Here is a 19,327-nt window from a genome sequence, read left to right as displayed (position 1 = left end):
GCATCTCTGGCTCAGAAAGGCTGGCCAGAGGAGGAGGAGGAAGGGGGCCAGTGCTCACACTCTTAGGTGGCCCTCTGCACTGGGCCTGAACCAGCTCTGGGTGGATGCTCTGCTCATGGTCCAGCTCTCTTCTGCTCATGGTTGAGGCCCAGAAGGAAGTGGTTTAGGAGCCGGGCTCAGCGCTGCTCAGAGTGAAGCTGCAGGAGAAGCACATAGCTGGCTGGTGGGGCAGGGGGTAGGGTGGGGGCACAGTGGGCTCCAGGGAGGGCTCAGAAACAGGCAGGTCTCAGCAGTCTGCAGAGACGACACTGCCTGTGTCCTGGGGTCTGTCACCTGATGCTGTACCCACATGCTCACTTGTCCCTGCATCAGCCTGGTGACTTCCCATGATGCAGCTGTGGCCTGGCCTCTGTTGCTCCACAGGTATATTGGCACTCCAGCGCCCACGTACTCGGGGAAGCCCTGGAGCTCCACTACGGGGGCCTCCTGTGCTGCAGTCCACCCGGCGATGATGGCTTTCACTACGATGTGTACGTGGAAGACAGGTAACCCTGAAAGCTTACTTGTCAGTGCATTGAGTATCTGATAAGGACATGATTACAGATGGGGTAACCATTTGTGAAAATTATTATTTTTTATGACTGTAGATTTAAGGGTAACTTCTCAAGTGGTTTTCTTTCTTTGCTCAAGAAAGACATGACATACTATTTATCTGACCTGAGGCTTGTTAGGGCAGACTACCGATTCGGACCAGAGTGGTCAGGTTAATCCCCGGAGAGCAGGTAGTCCTCACCGTGATGGTCAAGGGCGACGTGCCCCCCAGCCATACATCCCATGGCTGGTGCCAGCAGGGCCAGTCTCTGGAGGTTTCACATTCCCTAGGTCTGTGCATGAACTCCCGAGCCACAGGCCCCACCTCAGCCCTCCTTACCTCTCACAACTGTATATGGAAAGTCAGACTGAAACTTCCCTACGCCACCCTGGTCCTCATCCCCCACCCTGTCACTCCATCCAGTTCTGCCTGTTTTGACCCTCAGTGGTTCTCCCTGACCCACCTTCTCACTCCTTCTGCCTTGGCATAGACCCCTGGCATCTGTAGCCTGGTTGCCTGTGGTTCATTCCACCTCCAGCTGTTACCTCCATGCTGCCCGTGTGCCCAGTGCTCTGTAGCTCCTCTCCTAGCCCAGCCAGCTCGTCCCCTGTGAGCACCCCTACCCACCAGAGTCATCTCAGAATGTGTAGATGCCTCTTGTGTGCTGGGCTTGGTGCTGCTGACTACCCAGTGGAGATCAGCCTGTCCTCATGGGCTCAGCCATCCAGTCAGGGGAGACAGACGGAAACAGACGCACCACCACTTGCTGCGGGAGGTGACAGAGCTGTGGGACAAGCAGGTGGGCACTCAGCCGAGAGCTCAGTGACCTGGAAGTAGGGTGGGACGGAGGATGGCAGGGAGCTGTCCCAGAGCATCCCAGGCCTCTGTGCGGCAGCCTTGAGCCCAGGGGTGGTGGGGTGCGGCCCATGAGACTGGAGGGACATGAGCACAGATGGTGGAGGAGGGAAGGAGTGGGGGTTGGGGGGACATGTTGAGTCTCTGAAGTCCTGGACCATAGAGCACCACGTTCTTCTGGGAGAAAGTTGATCTGCTGCTGACTAGGGCCTCAGGTCACAGGTGCTGTCCCAGCGTCCGTGGTGACTGCTCCTGCTTCCCTGCAGGGCCGTGTCCAGCGCAGAGCTGCCGGTGCTGGAGAGCCTATGCCAGACCATCATCAAAGAGCAGCAGCCGTTTGAGAGACTGGAAGTCAGAACGGAGGTCCTCCTAGACCTATTCAAGGTGATTATGGGGGGACTTGAGCAGTAATAGCACACCACTGCTTTAAACAAATGGTCAGTCCCTGCTCACCACATTCCTAACGCTTGGTTCAGATTTGTAATGCAGATATAAGTAGGTGAAGGGCCGGGAGAGTAGTGTTCATTTGTGTTTTATAAATCTGATTAATCCTGAGTGTTGTTAGTACTCCAGCTACTGAATTCAACAATGTTAATAATGCCATATAAAATTCTGGCTTTTCCTCTTTTCATTGGGGTTTTCGGCTAGTTTTTAAAATAGATTCTAGCCTGTAGTAACCTGTGTAAAACTTGAACTTTCTCTTTTTATTGTTCAAACTAATTTGCTTAAATATCTTCTAAATTTTATTTTTAAAATCATAAATATCAAAGAAAACATAATTTGAGAGTGCATGCAGTATTGTTAGTTTCGTGGGCTTTAATTGAAAAGTAGATTTGGATTTGGTAAAAGTTGAAGCTGCTTTTTTTCTGTGTGTGGTAAACTATCCAAAATATAAAAATTACTGTTTGAGTCGCACTCTAAGTGGACAGTTCTGTGGCGTTAAGTACTCGCACACTGTTGTGCAGTCACTGTCAGCACCCATCTCCAGAGCTCTGCACCTCCCAGCAGTTACACCGAATCTCCTTTCCCCACCCCTTCTGTCTCCTTGAGAGTGACTGCTCCAGGGCCTCATCAGGTGGAATCACACAGTAATCGTCCTTGTGAGTGGCCTATCTCAGTGTTGTGTGCTCAAGGTTCATCCATGTCATACCAAGTGTCAGAATTGCCTTCCTCTTTTGAGGCTGAATAATATTCATTCCACTGTATGGATGGACTACCTTTTATTTATTCACTCTTTGTCAATGGACATCTCTTGACTCCTAAGAAAAATGTTACTACATGGGTGTACTCGTATCTGTTCAGGTCCACACTTTCAGTTCTTCAGTGTATACCCAGAAGTGGAGTTGTTGAATTATATGGAAATCTTGTGTTTAATTTTTTGATCAACTGCCATACTGTTTGCCACAGTGGTTGTACTGTTTTACATTCCTACCAGCATGAGAGTTCCAGTTTCTCTGTATTCTTGCTAATTTGACTTTTTCTTTCTCTCCCTTCCCTTCCCTTTCCCTTCAAAAAAATAAAATAACCATTCCAGTGGGTGTGAGGAGGTACCCCATTGTGGTTTTTATTTGTATTTCTCTGATGGCTGGTGAGAGCATCTTTCCACACGCCTGTTGCCATTTGTAGATCTTCTTTGGAGAAATGTCTGTTCAGTCCTTTGTCCATTTTTGAATTGGGTTGTTTGTTTTTTGGTGTTGAGCTGTAGGAGTTCTTGATATATTCTGGATATTAATCTCATACTAGATATGTGATTTGCAATTATTTTCTCGCATTCTTTGGGTTGAGAACAAAACTCCATCAAAACTTTGTGAAGAAAAATGAGTTGATTTTAATATGTAAGTACACAACAGTTAAATCATACAAATCCATTTTTTTCTCTAAACAACTACCTCCTTTAAGTAGTTATTTAATACAAAGTATCTGGCACAATAGTAATAATGATGAAAGCAGGAAAGTGTCTGCTAAGTTTTTCAATGAAATAATATTATTTACTGTAGACTTTGTTTTGATTTTTTGTACAAATTCATAATGTAGCTATGTCTTCAGAATTTTATTTATTCCATGTAGTTAAAGCTGAAATCTAGAACAGTCCAGTCTAATAATGCCATTCCCAAGTCTGAGCCCTGTATGTCATCTGAAATTTTCTGGTAGCCACATTTTAAAAGTAAAAGAGAGGTGAAATTAATCTTTATAACATTTTATTTAACTCAATAAATCAAAAAATATTACTTCAACATGTAACCAACATAAAAAGTGATTTTATATTCTTTTTTTTCACATTGTGCTTCTGGAATCCAGTGTGTCTTGGCCTGGTGGTGCCCCTCAGTTCAGATCAGTTACGTATCAAATGCTCAGGGCCCACACAGGCTCTGGGCACCCATCCTGGATGGTACAGAACCGGGCACTGGGCTCCATGTGTCCCCAGGGTCTCAGCACCTAGAACATAGCAGATGCCCATTCAGTGTTTGTTGGAAAAAGGGAACATTTTTTCCCACTTAAACGTTTTATGTGATACTATTTGGGTGTATTTTTCTTTGTAGTACAATAAATTTAAATGCCGCATCCTGAAGGAGAAGGTGGACACGCCAACGACCACAGTTTACAGGTAACATGTGTGTGAATTGTAAACTCTGCTCAGTGATGCATCTGAAGGTGTTAGCAGAAACAAGTTTGTCTTTGAGTGGGAGGCCTGATTGTAAGTTTGCATGGTTGATAGAGTGCTCCTTTGTGTGGGGACTCTGAAATGTCACCGCAAAGGGAGGTAATGATTTTCTCATTTGTATTTATCAGGATGGTACTTAAAAGCCACAGGTTTCCCTGGTGGCTCAGCAGTAAAGAATTCTCCTCCCAAAGCAGGAGATGTAAGTTTGATCTTGCTTTGGAAAGATTCCATGGAGGAGGAAATGGCAACCCACTTCAGTATTTCTTGCCTGGAGAATTCCATGGGCAGAGGAGCCTGGCGGGCTACAAGTCCATGGGGTCACAAAGAGACACAACTTAGCAACTAAACAACAACAAACCCACATTCTGTTTTTGGGATGTTAGCTGTAGAGCACCTCTCTCCCTGCAAGTGAGACCATGTTCTCAGGGCCTCATGTTTTGGGGGGCTGTTCAGGAAAGGAATTCTGTTCATCCTCCTGTGTTCATATTGGGGGGCAGTGGAGCTGTAGTGGACCATCTCCTCAGGTATGATTCTCTGCCTCTCACCACACTCTCCACTGTTTGGGGGCCAAGAGCATCACCCTCTATGCATCAGTAAGGCAGAATAGAAGTGGTGTATAGCAAAGACCATGGGAGTCCAAACCCAAACCCTTAGTCCTGCTGGACATCAGGCTCCCAGCCCCCCTTACTGTCCATTTGTTCAACTGCCTTACGGGTACTGCTTGTCCCCACTCCTGGTGTCCCCTTCTTTGACTGCTTGTGACCTTCTCAGTCCCATCAGAGAAGACTTGTCCCTGTAATGAGTATGACCACAGATGTCCTGCACAGGGCACTTCCTTTCCACACTCAAGTGCTGTGGTTCTGTGACTTAGCTGTACCATGAGTAAAGTCACACCCCTTCATGCACAGCTGTGCAGTGTATTTCCTGAAGGGTCATGTGAACATGTGGCCACTTTATGCTGCAGGTGGATACCATGTTTGTTTTTACCACTCTCCAGTGACCTGATAAGATTTTATTATTACCTGTAATATAAATAAATGTTAGCATACCATTTCAGAGTTTAAAAACAAATGAGGAAATTGACAAGATATGGTGAGCTTTAAATTTCTGACTTTTAATACTTGATCTTTTGGGGTTTTTAAGTACAATTTTATTTATTTATGGCTGTGCTGGTTGTCATTGGTGTGAGGGGGCTTTCTCTAGTTGTGGAGAGTGGGGGCTACTCTTTATTGCTGGCCCTAGAGCACCCAAATTTCAGTAGTTGTGGCACACAGGCTTAGTTGTTCTGCAGCATGTGGAATATTCCCGGACCAGGGCTTGAACCTGTGTCCTCTGCATTGACAGATGGATTCTTACCCACTGCATCACCTGGAGAGTCCCTTTTGTTTTGTTTTAAACGTTTCTGAGGTCAGCATTAACACTTAATTTTTCAATTGGAATGGCTTGTATTTAATTTTTTGAACATAAATGACTTTTTTCCCTATGGGGTTATTTAAAGATTGGCTTATTTAAGTCTTTCTTACTAATCAGGCATTTTTTTCCATTTCTCTTGAGCATTAACTTACAATCTCCTTTTTGGACAGAGAACAGTACATAAATCCTGGTCATTCAAAGAAATGGTGTTTTCATGGTTAAATCTTCATTCTGCTTTGATGAATAATCCAGTCGCTTTATGTGTTCATTATGATTTTTAACTTTTTAACTAGTGAACTTTAAAAATATTTAAAATTAGTTGGAATAGTTAAGGAACAACTTTCTTTTTTTACTAAATTTCCCTTAAATTGGTTGATGTTAAGTCACCTTCTCTGTGACCTGCATTATTGGTATCTTAACTCTGTTCATGTTTTTGTACTTGGAGAAGAGTCTACTCTTGTTAGGGTTTTATGGCCCCTTGTTCATTACAGGTGCAGACAAATGCTTTATAGTGGTTTCATCTCTCATCTAAACTTTTGCATCATCTAATAAACCAAAATACAAGTAGGCATTTTGTTATAAAACCAGAGTGCCCGAAAACAAGCAAAGAAAACCCTTAAATTTATATATTTATAAATAAATATATATAGAGTTTATTTTTTGGAGCAGTTTTAGGTTTGCCGTAGAATTTAGAGGACGGGCAGAGAGTTCCCATACACCCCGCCCCTGTGTGCATGTGGCTTCCCCATGGTCAAGATCCCCCCCCATCCAGAGTGTGACATGAGTTATAGTCCATCTACACTGCCATGTCTCTGTCACCCGAGTCCAGCATTTACATAGGTTTCACATTTGGTGGTGTGCGTTCTGTGGGTCTGGTGAAGTTTATTTTTGACATCAAGTGAATGTATTTTTTTATATCTTTCATGTAATTTTGGTTTTGAAAATTAGGATAAAGCAGGAAAGTGGATTTTTGATTTTCCAATAGTGAAAATTTGTAAGAGCCTTGTGTGTGTCCAACTGTTTGTGACTGTATGGACTAAAGCCTTCCAGTCACCTCTGTTCATGGAATTTCCCAGATAAGAATACTGGAGTGGGTTGCCCTGTTCTCCTCCATCGGATCTTCCTAATCCAGGGACTAAATCCAGGTCTCTTGTGTCTCCTGCATTGGCAGGCAGGTTTTCTACCACTGAGCGACCTGGGAAGCCCTCTAAGATGTGACAGCCTCAGGATGTGACAGTGAAAAGAGGTGTGAAAAGAGGTGTGTCTGTCTGCAAAGTTTCTTTCCAAAGATTCTGTGGCTTCTTCTGTATGCGACCTGAAGGGGGAAGATTGGGATCTGAGACCGGGTGACTCACCTCTTTCCTGCATCCCTAAATTAAAGATGGATTCATACTAAGTTGTTCCTGAATTAAACATTGCCCCAGAACATAGAACATGGTTTCCAACCAATAGTCCCCAAAGCTATAACTGTGTCTGGACATGTTTTAAATATTTCACCACAGGTGCGGTCCACTAGTTGAACTTTGTAAAGGCCCTCACATAAGACACACTGGAAATATTAAGATCATAAAAATTTTCAAGGTAAGGATTGATTTTTTTCTGATACAGTAAACTTTAAGTGAACTAGATAAGATAGTAGTTCAATAATGTCTTGTATAATATGAGCACTGTGTCACTTTCAAACACCACATGTGTATTTGACTTTTGTATGGGTTTCTAAAAATAATAGTGTTTTAGGATTGATAATTAGAACATTTTACATTGCTTTTGATTGTCTATCATTTAACATTACTGTAAGTTTCACAGCACATTTTGTTTTTATCTGTGAAGATATTCTGTATACTCTTGTTTTCTTGAGTTGTTCTGATGTGAACAAGAGTGTTTATCTGCCATGAGAATAATATAATGTAGGAAAAGGAAGGGAAAAAGAGATGGAGTGGTGTGATGCCGAAAACACGCTGTGAAAGCGAGAGGCCTGGGACTGATGGAGCTGGCTTGACCTGCCTTGGTTTTCTCAAGGCGGGAGGAGGCGGGTGGAGGAGGGGGCTGGCCACCACACCCCTTTCTCCTTCGCTGCCCTCTCCTGAGTGATGCACGTGGTGCTTGCCTTTCCTCGTTTTCACATTTTCTTTCTCACTTTCCACTCCTAGAACCCACAGCAGACTGACTGTAATTTACTGATTAATGGTGTAATTTGGAGTGGGAGGTTTAGTTAGAAACAATCTAAGATTCTAAGTCTACAGGAAGTCCCCTGTGAGTCAGCTGTGCTGATGTTCAGATGGGAAGTTGTGTGTAGTCCCTCATCCCTTGGTGTCCAGGATGCCTGACTTATATCCAAGTCCACAGCAGTTCAGGCCCCTGTTTAGAACCACCTGCACATATTAGTATTTCAGAGCAGTTTTACTGGTCACCAAGAGTTTGACGTGTTTACCCGAATCTTGTCTGATGTTTAGAATTCCTTGGCATACTGGGAGGACAACCCTGAGATGGAAATGCTGCAGAGAGTCTACGGGGTGTCCTTTCCTGATGAGCAGCGGATGGCTGCCTGGGAGGAGCTCCAGGAGGAAGCCGGGGCCCGGGACCACAGGACAATCGGGAAGGTGTGCCCGCCAAGCGCTGCTGCACTGCTCTGGGACCAAGGCTCAGACCTAGCCTGTCTTAATGCTGACATTTCTTCTCCCCTCCTGTCTTTTGTTTCCCTGGCACTCGTGGTTTGCTGCTGAGTTCTTTCACACTCCTACCCCCAGTGTCTACTAACCTTTTTCCTTTTTATATTTCTATTAGATGTAAAAAATTGCACTTCTCTCTTATTTTTATAGTTATATAAAATTTTTTAAAGAAAAAAGAGTGTATACCTGATAGTATACTTTGTATTTGGTAAGCAGAGCAAGAACAGTATATTGCAGGCAGGTGGACCTGGTTTAACTCTCAGTCCTCCAGTGGGAGCTGTGATGTGAGGGTGCAGCGCTCACTGTGGAGCTCCGTGTCCTTGGCTCTGCTGGGGGGTGTGTGGGGTGGCAGGAGGACGGACACTGGAGGGTGGTGGCCACCCAGGCGGGCTCTCAGCATGACGGCCATGCAGAGGTCACTGCCACTCAGACCCACCTCCAGCAGTGAACTTTCCTGACCTTTTTGCCATGTCAACTCCTCATGAGATCCATATCTCAAGGTGCCAAGTAAGAAATCGGCAGTAAATCCCAGGTGAAATAAAAGTTAAGTTCAAAGCTGAGTAATCATAAATATGAGTTGTAACTTCACATGCACTGTTACATAAGTCAGATTCAAGTATTTGGAATGTCAGCTATTAGAACTTGGAAATAACAGTGTATGTTTTATTCTAGCATATCATATGTGTACGGTAAATATATAACAGCAGTGGAATTTGAAACGCAATTACTTTTTCAACCTAGGAACAGGAACTTTTCTTTTTCCATAATCTGAGCCCTGGAAGCTGTTTCTTTCTTCCTAGAGGAGCCTTCATTTATAACACACTGATAGACTTCATACGAGTAAGTAATTTTTAAAATTATTCTATGCTTATTCAGCTCCATTTTGTATTTTACCATTTTCTCTCATCATAAAATAGCCAAGCCTTTCCATTGATTTTATTTTAATAATACCTAGAATTTTGAACCTCAAAGAGAAATGCTGTATTCTGCCTTCAACTGAAAACATTGAGACCATTAGTATTTTCCTTGGATTTCATTAAATGTACCTCTTGTCAGTTTGAGTTTCTAGAGCACATATGATACAAAGATAAACTTTAGGGCAACTGTGGAACTTCTTGTGAGAGAGGAAGGAGGAAATGTTCTGTGTGACACATTACCACCTGAGATTGCAAATGATGGTGGCCTTAAGAGTATGTTTGACACAACTCCAAATCTCCATACGTTTTAGATTAAGGTTGAGGTGGAATATCCTGAGACTGCCACAAAAGCACTGAAAAGCCTGCTTCCATTTCCAGTATCCCATCTTTGTGAAGCAGGGTTTTTTGCAGTGAAAGTGAAAGGCATTCAATCATGTCCAACTCTTTGCAACCCCATGGACTGTACAGTCCATGGAAATCTCCAGGCCAGAATACTGGAGTGGGTAGCCTTTCCCTTCTCCAGGGTATCTTCCCAACCCAGGGATGATCAAACCCAGGTCTCCTGCATTGCAGGTGGATTCTTTACCAGTTAAGCCACAAAGGAAGCCCAAGAATGCTGGAGTGGATAGCCTACCCCATCTCCAGCGGATCCTCCCAAGCCAGAAATCAAACCAGGGTCTCCCACATTGCAGGCGGCTTCTGCAGTAACAGCAACCAAAACAGGATTATGGAGTAGGCTAGACATACGCAACACACTCCAGGTGTCACTGTTTTCCATCGCCCCTAGATGGGACCATCCAGGTGCAGGAAAACAGGCTCAGGGCTCCCACTGATTCTGCATTATGGTCAGTTGTATAATTATTTCATTATATATAACAGTGTAATAACAATAGAAACAAAGTGCACAATAAATGTGGACTTCCCAGGTGGGACTAGTGGTAAAGAATCCACCTGCCAATGCAGGAGACCTGGGTTTGATCCCTGGGTTGGGAATATTCCCTAGAGGAGGGCATGGCAACCCACTCTAGTATTCTTGCTTGGAGAATTCCATGGACAGAGGAGCCTGGTGTGCTACAGTCCATCCATGGGGTCCCAAAGAGTCGGACATGACTGAGGTGACTTCACACACGTGGACACACACAATAAATGTAATACATTTGAATCATCCCAACCTCCCCTACCCCTGCCGCCAGTCAGTGGAAAAATTGTCTACCCCAAAACTGGTCCTGGTGCCAAAAATGTTGGGGACTGCTGTTATATACTACATACCATTATATTATGAAATGAATATGTGTGTGTGTGCTTGCATGCTAAGTTGCTTCAGTCGTGCCCAACTCTTTGCGACTGTGAACTGGAGCCTACCAGGCTCCTCTCTCCATGGGATTCTCCAGGCAAGAATACTGAAGTGGGTTGCCCATATAAAGTGAATATACTTATATACTGAGCATACATGAATCTTTCCTTTATGATCCATAAGGTACCACGCTTAAAACCAAGGGCATATTAGCTGTGAACTGATGTAAGGCATGATCCTGAATTTAGCAGTCCTTGTCTGGATATCTCTTGCCTGCAGTTATGCCCTGCCCCAGCAGATTTCAGCTCTGCGCCCCTGTCTCCTTTAGGAGCAGCACCACCAGCGCAACTTCACGGAGGTCCTGTCCCCCAACATGTACAGCTGCAAGCTCTGGGAGGCCTCTGGACACTGGCAGCATTACAGTGAGAACATGTTCACCTTTGACATCGACAAGGACACTTTTGCCCTTAAGCCCATGAATTGCCCAGGGCACTGGTGAGTATGAAAAATGAAGCAGATCTGTACCTAGCAGGTACTTCACTATAGTTAGTTTTTAATGTTATTTTGCTTTTTGGAGTTAAAAGGGTCCTTTAGCATGAAGAACGGTGTTTAGAAACTATCTTTACCAAGTTGTTTCATTCCGGAGGATGAATTTACTTTTAAAATATGTTTGCTCTTTGCCAGATGTGGGCTGTTGGCTGGAAAACATTTAGTATTTTGTGCTTCTCAGAGGATAATATTACCCATCAATTTTAGAAATTATTACATTTCTCTTCCCAGTGGTAATATACTTCAAATATGCACATTTGCAGAACATTTAGTTCTTACGTGCTATTTGGGTGATTATAACAAGGCCTGTGAGCTCACAGTCAGTGACTGGATTTAATTGATTCTAAGATGCATTCCCCTCCATATCTCAACATCCCTGAAATTGGGATATGTCTTATAGTTGGTATCTTAGCATTATACCATATTTTAATTCATGGCTGTGTTCTTTCTTGGTTGTACATAATATAATGGTCCATCTTACAGTCAAGGTTGTCTTAGAGTCTATGAAAGAATGTAATTATCATAAAGCTGCATAGGATGCGAATGCAACCTTGTCAGAGAAGTAGATTTTACAACTGGACGTGAACAGGTACAATTTTCCACCAAAGAATGTAGCTTCATATCAACATACACAGTTTCAGAAAATTGACCTTAGAAGGTAACTGCTTGAAAGAAACCTCTGAATACTGAAGAAAACTCTTTGCCCTTTTCAGTAAAGACTAAAGGAAGTTCAATTCTGTGGTAACTGCATATAAAAGATATATATTTATCGTTAGTTTTATGAAAACATATATAAATATTCTATAGCCTCTTTTTTTAAACAAAGGTGGAGACTAAAACCTAGTGCTTTGCATTCTCCAGAATTCCTGTATTAACTACTTCTTAACTCATTTTCCCATTGGGTACTAGTTGAAGCTGTGATTTCAGTATTATTACAAGAAAGCTGAACACAATCAGAGTGTGTAATTTTGTATTTTCTTATCTCAGAACAAAGAATCAGGACCACAGTGGCTTAGTGGTCATGGGGTGTGGGAGCGAGGGTTGCTTCCTGCAGAAGAGAGGCCTTTTATGCAGAGAGAGTATTAGTGGGGTGCTTTAGACATAGCCATTTCCTTCTGGAGCTCATGAGCAGAGTGGAGAAGGAACAAATACACAGACAGACAGTTATTGAAAGAGTAAGACCAGTGTCAAAAGTGTGGCAATTCTGGCTGTTCTTGGAGCCTGAAGCTCGACTGACCAGCCCTTCTGGGGAGTGTCCAGGGCTGCCTCACTTAGGAAGTAGCCTTTGAAATGGATTGTAGATGGTTAGTGCAAATGGGTGAATGAGAATAGGGAGCAGTATTTCTGGAGGAGATGATTGGGTTCTTTCTCAGAGTGTGCAGTGATGTAAATACAGCATTCAGTAATTCATGGGAGAAGAAATTTCTTTTAATTGGTCATCTAAGAACCAGAATCAGGTGTTTACAAATCCTGAGTCATTTAATTGTTAACTTACTAACATTCAGATGGTTACTGCATCTCTTCTGCAGTAAGGAAACACTGTGTGCCCCTGTGTCTTTTCTAGTCTGATGTTTGCCCATCGTCCACGGTCTTGGAGGGAAATGCCGATCAGACTTGCTGACTTCGGGGTTCTTCACAGGAACGAGCCATCAGGAGCTCTGAGTGGCTTGACCCGCGTCAGGCGCTTCCAGCAGGATGACGCTCACATCTTCTGCACAGTGGGGCAGGTAGACGGGAACTCAGGGGGGCATGGTCAGCACAGGTCCACAGTGGAGTAGGTAAACAGGAACTAAGGGAGGCGTGCTCAGCATGGGTCCTGTGTGGCTACCTTAGACGCATTGCTGGGCCTTTCAGAGTTGCCGTGAACTGAGTTGTTCAGTCTAGTCTCCGAGGTCCCAACTGTTCCAACACATTCTTTTGTATCGTTTTTTTAGATTCCACATATAAATAATCTCATATGAATTTTGTCTTTCTCTGTCTTACTGCACTTAGTATGATGATCTCTAGGTTTATCCATGTTGCTGCAAATGGCATCATTTTTTTCTTTTTATGGCTGAGTAATATTCTATTGTGGATATGCACCATATTTTCTTTATCCATTCCTCTGTCAGTGGTTGTTTAGTTTGCCTCCATGTGTTGGCTATTGTGAATAGTGCTGCGGTGAACATTGGGGTGCATGTGTCGTTTCAAATTAGAGTTTTCATCTTCTGGATATATGTCCAGGAGTGGAATTGCTGGATCATATGACAATGCTATTTTTAGCTTTTTAAGGATGCTCCATACTGTTCTTCATAGTGACTGTACCAATTTATATTCCAGCAACAGTGTAGAAGGGTTCCCTTTTCTCCACACCCTATCCAGCATTTATTATTTTATAGACATTTTGATGATGGCCATTCTGACTAGTATGAGGTCATGCCTCATTGTAGTTTTCATTTGCATTTCTTTAATAATTATTGATGTTGAGCATTTTTTCATGTGCCTGTTGGCCATTTTTATGTCGTCTCTGCTGTTTAGGTCTTCTGCCCATTTTTGGATTGGGTTGTTTTTCTTGACATGAAGTTTATTTTTTTTTCTTTTAAGCTTCTTCCAACTTTATTAACAGTAATTATTAAGTAACATTATTTAAAGGGTATTGGTGAAATTTTGGATGTGTTTGTTTTTCAGTTTTGCCTGGAAGTTAGAATTTACTTTTTCAGGTTTTCATCTTAATTCAAATTCAAATTGCCATGCAAAGGGCCACTATTAGATGGTTTGACCTAATAGACAGTTATAGACCCTTCCAATCAATAATGGAGTACACATTCTTTGAAAGTGCTCATGGGACATTTCCCAAGATAGACCATATTCTGGGCCATAAAATGAGTCTCAATAAATTTAAAGGGGTTCAGTTCATGCAGAATATGTTCTCTGGGGCTTCCCTGGTGGCTCAGTGGTAAAGAATCTACATGCCGATGCAGGAGACATGGGTTTGATCCCTGGTCTGAGAACTAAGATCCCACATGCTGTGGGCAGCTAACCTAGTGTGCCACAGCTAGAGCTTGTACTCTGAAGCCTGTAAGCCCCAACTACTGAGTCCATATACCCTAGAGCCCATGCTCCACAAGAGAAGTGACCGCAACAAGAAGCCCAAGCACTGCAACTAGAGAGTGGGCCCTGCTCACCACTAGGGAAAAAGCCTGTGCAGCGATGAAGACCCAGCACAGACAAAAAAAAAATTTTAATAAATAATTTTTTAAAAAGTCCTCTGGCTGCTTTGAAATTGAGGTAGAACTCAATAACAGAAAACTATCTGGAAAATCCCCAAATATTTGGAAAGTGAGTCATACGCTTCTAAATAACCATGTCAAATAGGAAATCAAAGGGAAATTAGAAAATATTGTACACTAACCTGTGCACAACACAAGTTTGAACTGCCCCTGTCTATTTCTACACAGAAGTTTTTATGAATACATACAGCACTGCTCCGTGAGTCACAGTTAGCTAAATCTGCAGGTGTGCAACTGCAAACTGAGGACCAACTGTACAGTTATGTATGGGTTTTTCATTGTGTGAGGGGACAGTACTCCTAACCCCAGCCATGTTCAAGGGTCAGCTCTATACCAAATGAAATGTAAAAGAAATACAGTATATCAGGATTTGTGGGATGCTATTAAAATGGTACTTTAGAGAAACACCCACATTAGAAAACAAGAATGTTTTCAAAGATGATTTCAACTTCTATTTAATAGACTAGAAAAAGGAGAGCAAATTACATTAGAGATGAGCAGAAAAAAGAAAATAATAGCAGAAAAGAAATCAGTGAAATAGAAAAAAGAAAAACAATATGCAATATCAACCCAGAGGCTGGGTCTCTAGATCAATGAAGTTCATAAACTTTTAGTTTTGTCAGAGAGAAAACTTAATTAAAAATAATCAAGACTGGAAAGTTCCCTGGAAGTCTAGTGGTTAGATCTCTGTGCTCTTACTGCCTGGGGCCTGGGTTTGATCCCTGTTTGTGGAACCAAGATCCCACAATCAACAATGTGCAGCAAAAAAAGAAGGAAAAAACTTCAGACTCAGAGATGTGACATTCCTGTAGATTCCACAGATATTAAAAGGATAGTAAGGTAATAGTATGAAAGTGCTTACGCCAGTAAACTTGACAAATTAAATTAAATGAACAAATTCTTTGAAAAACACAAGCTACTAAATTTTACTCAAGAAGAGATAGATAATCTGAGTAGTCCTTTGTTTATGAAAGAAGTTGAGTTGGTAGTTAGCAACCTTTCCACAAAGGAAACTCCAGGCCCAGAAGGAATCACTAGGGAATTCTACCAAACACTTACAGGAGTCATGCCAAATTCTGCTCATTCCTGGCAGGCATTAACGGGGAACCCCTACACCCACCCTGTAATGTCAGTGGAGACTAAGTGGCACCTGGACTTCTTCACCTGGCAGTCACACGGTGCCTCCTCCACTGCCTACTTGAGGGGGGAGGTGAGACTCCTGCCAGCACTCCTCAGTGATGAGACTGCACCCTGGGATCAGTAGAAGCCACATAAGGAGTGATACCAGGACACTCCGGCCGCTCCTAGCGTCATTGGAGAAGCCTACCAGGGTGCAGAACTCCTGCTGTCACCCAGCAGTAACAGGGAGCCCCTGCCTTCCTCAGTCCCCAGTGGGAAACCCTGACATGTGCTCCCACTCTGCAATAGCCAGGCAGTCCTCCCTCCCTGTTCCAGCAGAGTCCATGGAAGACAGCTCAAATAGGTAATTTAACTAAAATCCAAAGTCTTGTAATAGCCAAAATATCCAGATTTCAGAAATCAGTCATCATGTCAAGAAGAAGAAAAATCTCAACTTGGATGAAAAAGGGCAGTGTAGGCACCCTGCTGCGGAGATGATAGGGTTGTTTGAATTATTTGATGAGGCCACCATAAAAATACCTCAATAAGCAATTACAAACGCACTTGGAACAAATGCACAATTTAAAAAAATCTCAGGAAATAGAAGATATAAAGAAGAACCAAATGGAGATTTTAGAACTGAAAACTGTAATAACCAAAATGAAATATTCAGTGGATGGTTTCATGAGAAGAATGGAGGAGACAGAGAAAAGAATCAGTGAGCTTGAATTGACACCAGCTGAAAGAACAGAAAAGAGACTGAGGGAAAAATGAACAGAACCTCAGAGACTGGTGGGACCATAACAAATGCCTAATATATATGTCACCAGAGTTCTGGAAAAATAGAGTAGGGTGAAAGTGAAGAAGTACTCAAAGAGGTAATGGCTGAAAACTGGCCAAATATAGCAAAAGCCATAAGCTTACAGATTCAAGTAGCTGAGAAGTCCAAGTGGGATAAACACAAACCAGGTGGTGCAGTGGTAAAGAACCCACCTGCCAATGCAGTAGACATGGATTCAATCCCTGGATCAGGAAGATCCCCTGGAGAAGAAAATGGCTATGCACTCCAGTATTCTCACCTGGGAACCCATGGACAGAGGAGGAGCCTGGCAGGCTACAGTCCATGTGGTCACCAAAGATCAGACACGACTTAGTGACTAAACAACAACAAAGAAACATTAGACACATTAGAGCCAAACTTAGAAAAACTATAAAGAAAAAAATGAAAACAGAAAGAAGTGATACCTTAACTTCAAGAAAAAAATTAAAAATGAAATAACAGCAGATTTCTCATCAAAATGAAATATAACCTACTGTATAGCATGGGCACTCAATGCTCTGTGGTGGCAAAGAGGGGATATATATACACATGTTACTGAATCACTTTGCTGTAGAGCAGAAACTAACACAACACTGTAAAGCAGCTATACTCCAATAAAAATTTAAAAAACAAAATTCAGAGGCCAGAAGGAGGAGTCACAGTATTTTCCAAATGTTGATATAACTCTTAAATCAGAATTCTATATCCCCCCAAAAAAAATCTTTCAGTGATGAAGGTGAAATTAAGACATTAGATCTACCTTAAAAGATTGCTGTAGGAATTTCTCTAAAGAGAAAGGAAATTATAAAAGAAAGTCTCGGAACATTGAGAACGAAGAACTGTAAAAATAAAACATGGTAAGTACAACTTGTTGCTGTTGTTTAGTTGCTTAGTTGTGTCCGACTCTTTTGCACCCTCATGGACCGTAGCCTGCCAAGCTCCTCTGTCCATGGGATCTCCCAGACAAGAATATTGGAATGGGTTCCTTCTCTAGAGGATCTTTCTGGACCAGGAAATGAACTCACATCTCCTGCATTGGCAGGCAGATTTCTTTACCGCTGAGCCACCAGGGAAGCTCAATTAACTACAATAAATATTGCTTTTCCTTTTTCTTTTGAGTTTTCTGTGTTACATCTGATGATTAAAGCAAAAATTATATCATCATTGGGGACACTGGGTAAATGGCTAAAAGATCCCTGTCTTATTTCTTGCAACTGCGTGTGAACCTCAAAATAAAAAGTTTAACTTTAAAAAATGGGCAAAAAGATGTGACCTTTCAGTTTACCTAAGAATATGTACAAGAGAAGGTACACATCTAAGGAACTAAGCAGATGGCAAAGAAGCATGTGAATGAAGTGTTAAGGATCATCGGTTACTGAGGAAATGGAGATGGATGCCCTATGAGCTGCCTCTATGCCTGCAGAGTGGCTGACATTTCAGAGACAGACTCTGACATGTGTTGAGTGTGTGGAGGCACTAGATCTCCCTCTCACCAGTTGTGGAGGTTGAAGATGGTACAGTTCCTCTGAGAAATAGTTTGGCAGTTTCTTAAAGTGAAACATGCACCTTCCATATGTCCCAGCCATCTTACTCCTTGTCTTTTCCCAAGAGAAAAACAAAGCACACGTCCATACAAAGACCTGTACACACGTGTTCAGAGCAGCTTTGTTTGAAGCCGTTGAAATGTAGAAACAGCCCAGTGACTGGTGAGTGTGTAAAGGAACAGTGGTGCATCCACAGAGTGGACAGCTCTGCTGCTGACACTGCAGCATGGATGGATCTCGAAATAATCATTTACTGATAGTTTCAGTCGCTCAGTCGTGTCTGAGTCTTTGCGATCCCATGGACTACAGCACATCAGGCTCCTCTGTCCATGGAATTTCTCCAGGCAAGAACACTGGAGTCAGTTGCCATTTCCTTCTCCAGGGGATCTTCCTGAGGGATCAAACCATGTCTCTTGTGTCCAACTGCATTGGCAGATGGATTCTTTACCACTAGTGCCACCTGGGAAGCCCTTGAAATAATTAAATGCTATGTGCACGAAGTCACTTTGGTCGTGTGCGACTCTGTGACCCCATGGACTGTAGCCCACCAGTCTCCTCTGTCCATGGGATTCTCCAGGCAAGAATACTGGAGTGGGTTGTCATTTCCTTCTCCAGGGGATCTTCCCAACCCAGGTATCATACCACATCTCTTCTGTATCCTGCATTGGCAGACAGCTTCTTTACCACTAGCATCACCTGGGAAGCACTGAGTGTAAAAACTGAAAGAAAATAGCATGGACATGTGGTTCCACTGATGAAAATCTGCAAATCTAATCCACAGTGACAGGACAGAAGCAGACCCTTGCTGGTACCCTTTCTCTGCGTCTATGTTTTTGCTGCCCCATCTCGCTCACACTTAGAAGTGCTCGTCTTCCTCCTCTTTTGGCCTCTCAGCTCAGCCCTGCTCTTCTCACCCTGTGCTCACTGTCTGTCTTCAGTCCCTCCGCTAACCTCAGCTGCATGTCTCAGCTGACCCTGTGAGCTCCAGACCCCAGCCCTCCAGGGGACGTGTCTCCTTGGCCATCACATGCACCCTCATGTAGGCCAGGTCCAGTGCCAGCCCTTCTTCTGCCTCTCTCCCCACGTCCTCTCCTTTCAGCGATACATCAGCACCCTCTCCACAGCCCCAGCCAGGAACCCAGGCCAGGCTTTCAAATCTCATGTCCAGTTTATCACAAGCCCTGTCAATCGCTGCTTTTAAGCATGTTATTCCTGAATAATTTCATTCATCCCTCATTTACCTGCATCTGGTGCAGTGCTGATTCCACAGGCTATCACTGTCTGTTAGAACAAGGACAGGTGTCGTGCAGATGCAGCCCACTCCTGTTTCAGTTACTTGTTTCTAGCACCAGCCTCCCGCTCCTGAAGGATCCCAGAAACTCCCAGATGGGCTGCTCTTCTCATCTTGCTGATCAGTTTCCCAGATTCACAGAATCATGGTGAGCTGTGTTGTTCCTCTGCACCACTTCTCACTGCTCGCTGGCTCAAAAGTGCAGCCTTCACCCTGGCTCTGGTAGCGCTGGATTTCCTCCAGCCCTGGCCTGCCTCCATCCTGTGTACTCCGTCTCTGCCTTCTGCCCGGTCACAGGCAGCTCCCACAGCTGGCCTGCCCTCACCCACTCCT

General features: G+C 43.4%; 1 protein-coding gene across 1 annotated transcript in view; it reads left to right on the top strand.

The window, feature by feature from the left end:
- TARS3 (threonyl-tRNA synthetase 3) overlaps positions 1-19,327 on the top strand; it is a 42,866-nt gene that overhangs the window by 10,835 nt on the left and 12,704 nt on the right. Inside the window, exons 5-12 of the mRNA XM_020911837.2 lie at positions 424-545; positions 1,714-1,831; positions 3,988-4,052; positions 7,025-7,103; positions 7,976-8,122; positions 8,933-9,031; positions 10,731-10,897; positions 12,516-12,678. Coding sequence (XP_020767496.2) covers positions 424-545; positions 1,714-1,831; positions 3,988-4,052; positions 7,025-7,103; positions 7,976-8,122; positions 8,933-9,031; positions 10,731-10,897; positions 12,516-12,678 — 960 coding nt within the window. The remainder of the gene's footprint in view (positions 1-423; positions 546-1,713; positions 1,832-3,987; positions 4,053-7,024; positions 7,104-7,975; positions 8,123-8,932; positions 9,032-10,730; positions 10,898-12,515; positions 12,679-19,327) is intronic.

This window comes from Odocoileus virginianus, chromosome 16 (assembly GCF_023699985.2).
Source record: "Odocoileus virginianus isolate 20LAN1187 ecotype Illinois chromosome 16, Ovbor_1.2, whole genome shotgun sequence".
NCBI lineage: Eukaryota > Metazoa > Chordata > Mammalia > Artiodactyla > Cervidae > Odocoileus > Odocoileus virginianus.
The sequence above is the reverse complement of the archived record's forward strand: the minus strand, read 5'-3'. Positions and strand labels throughout refer to the sequence as shown.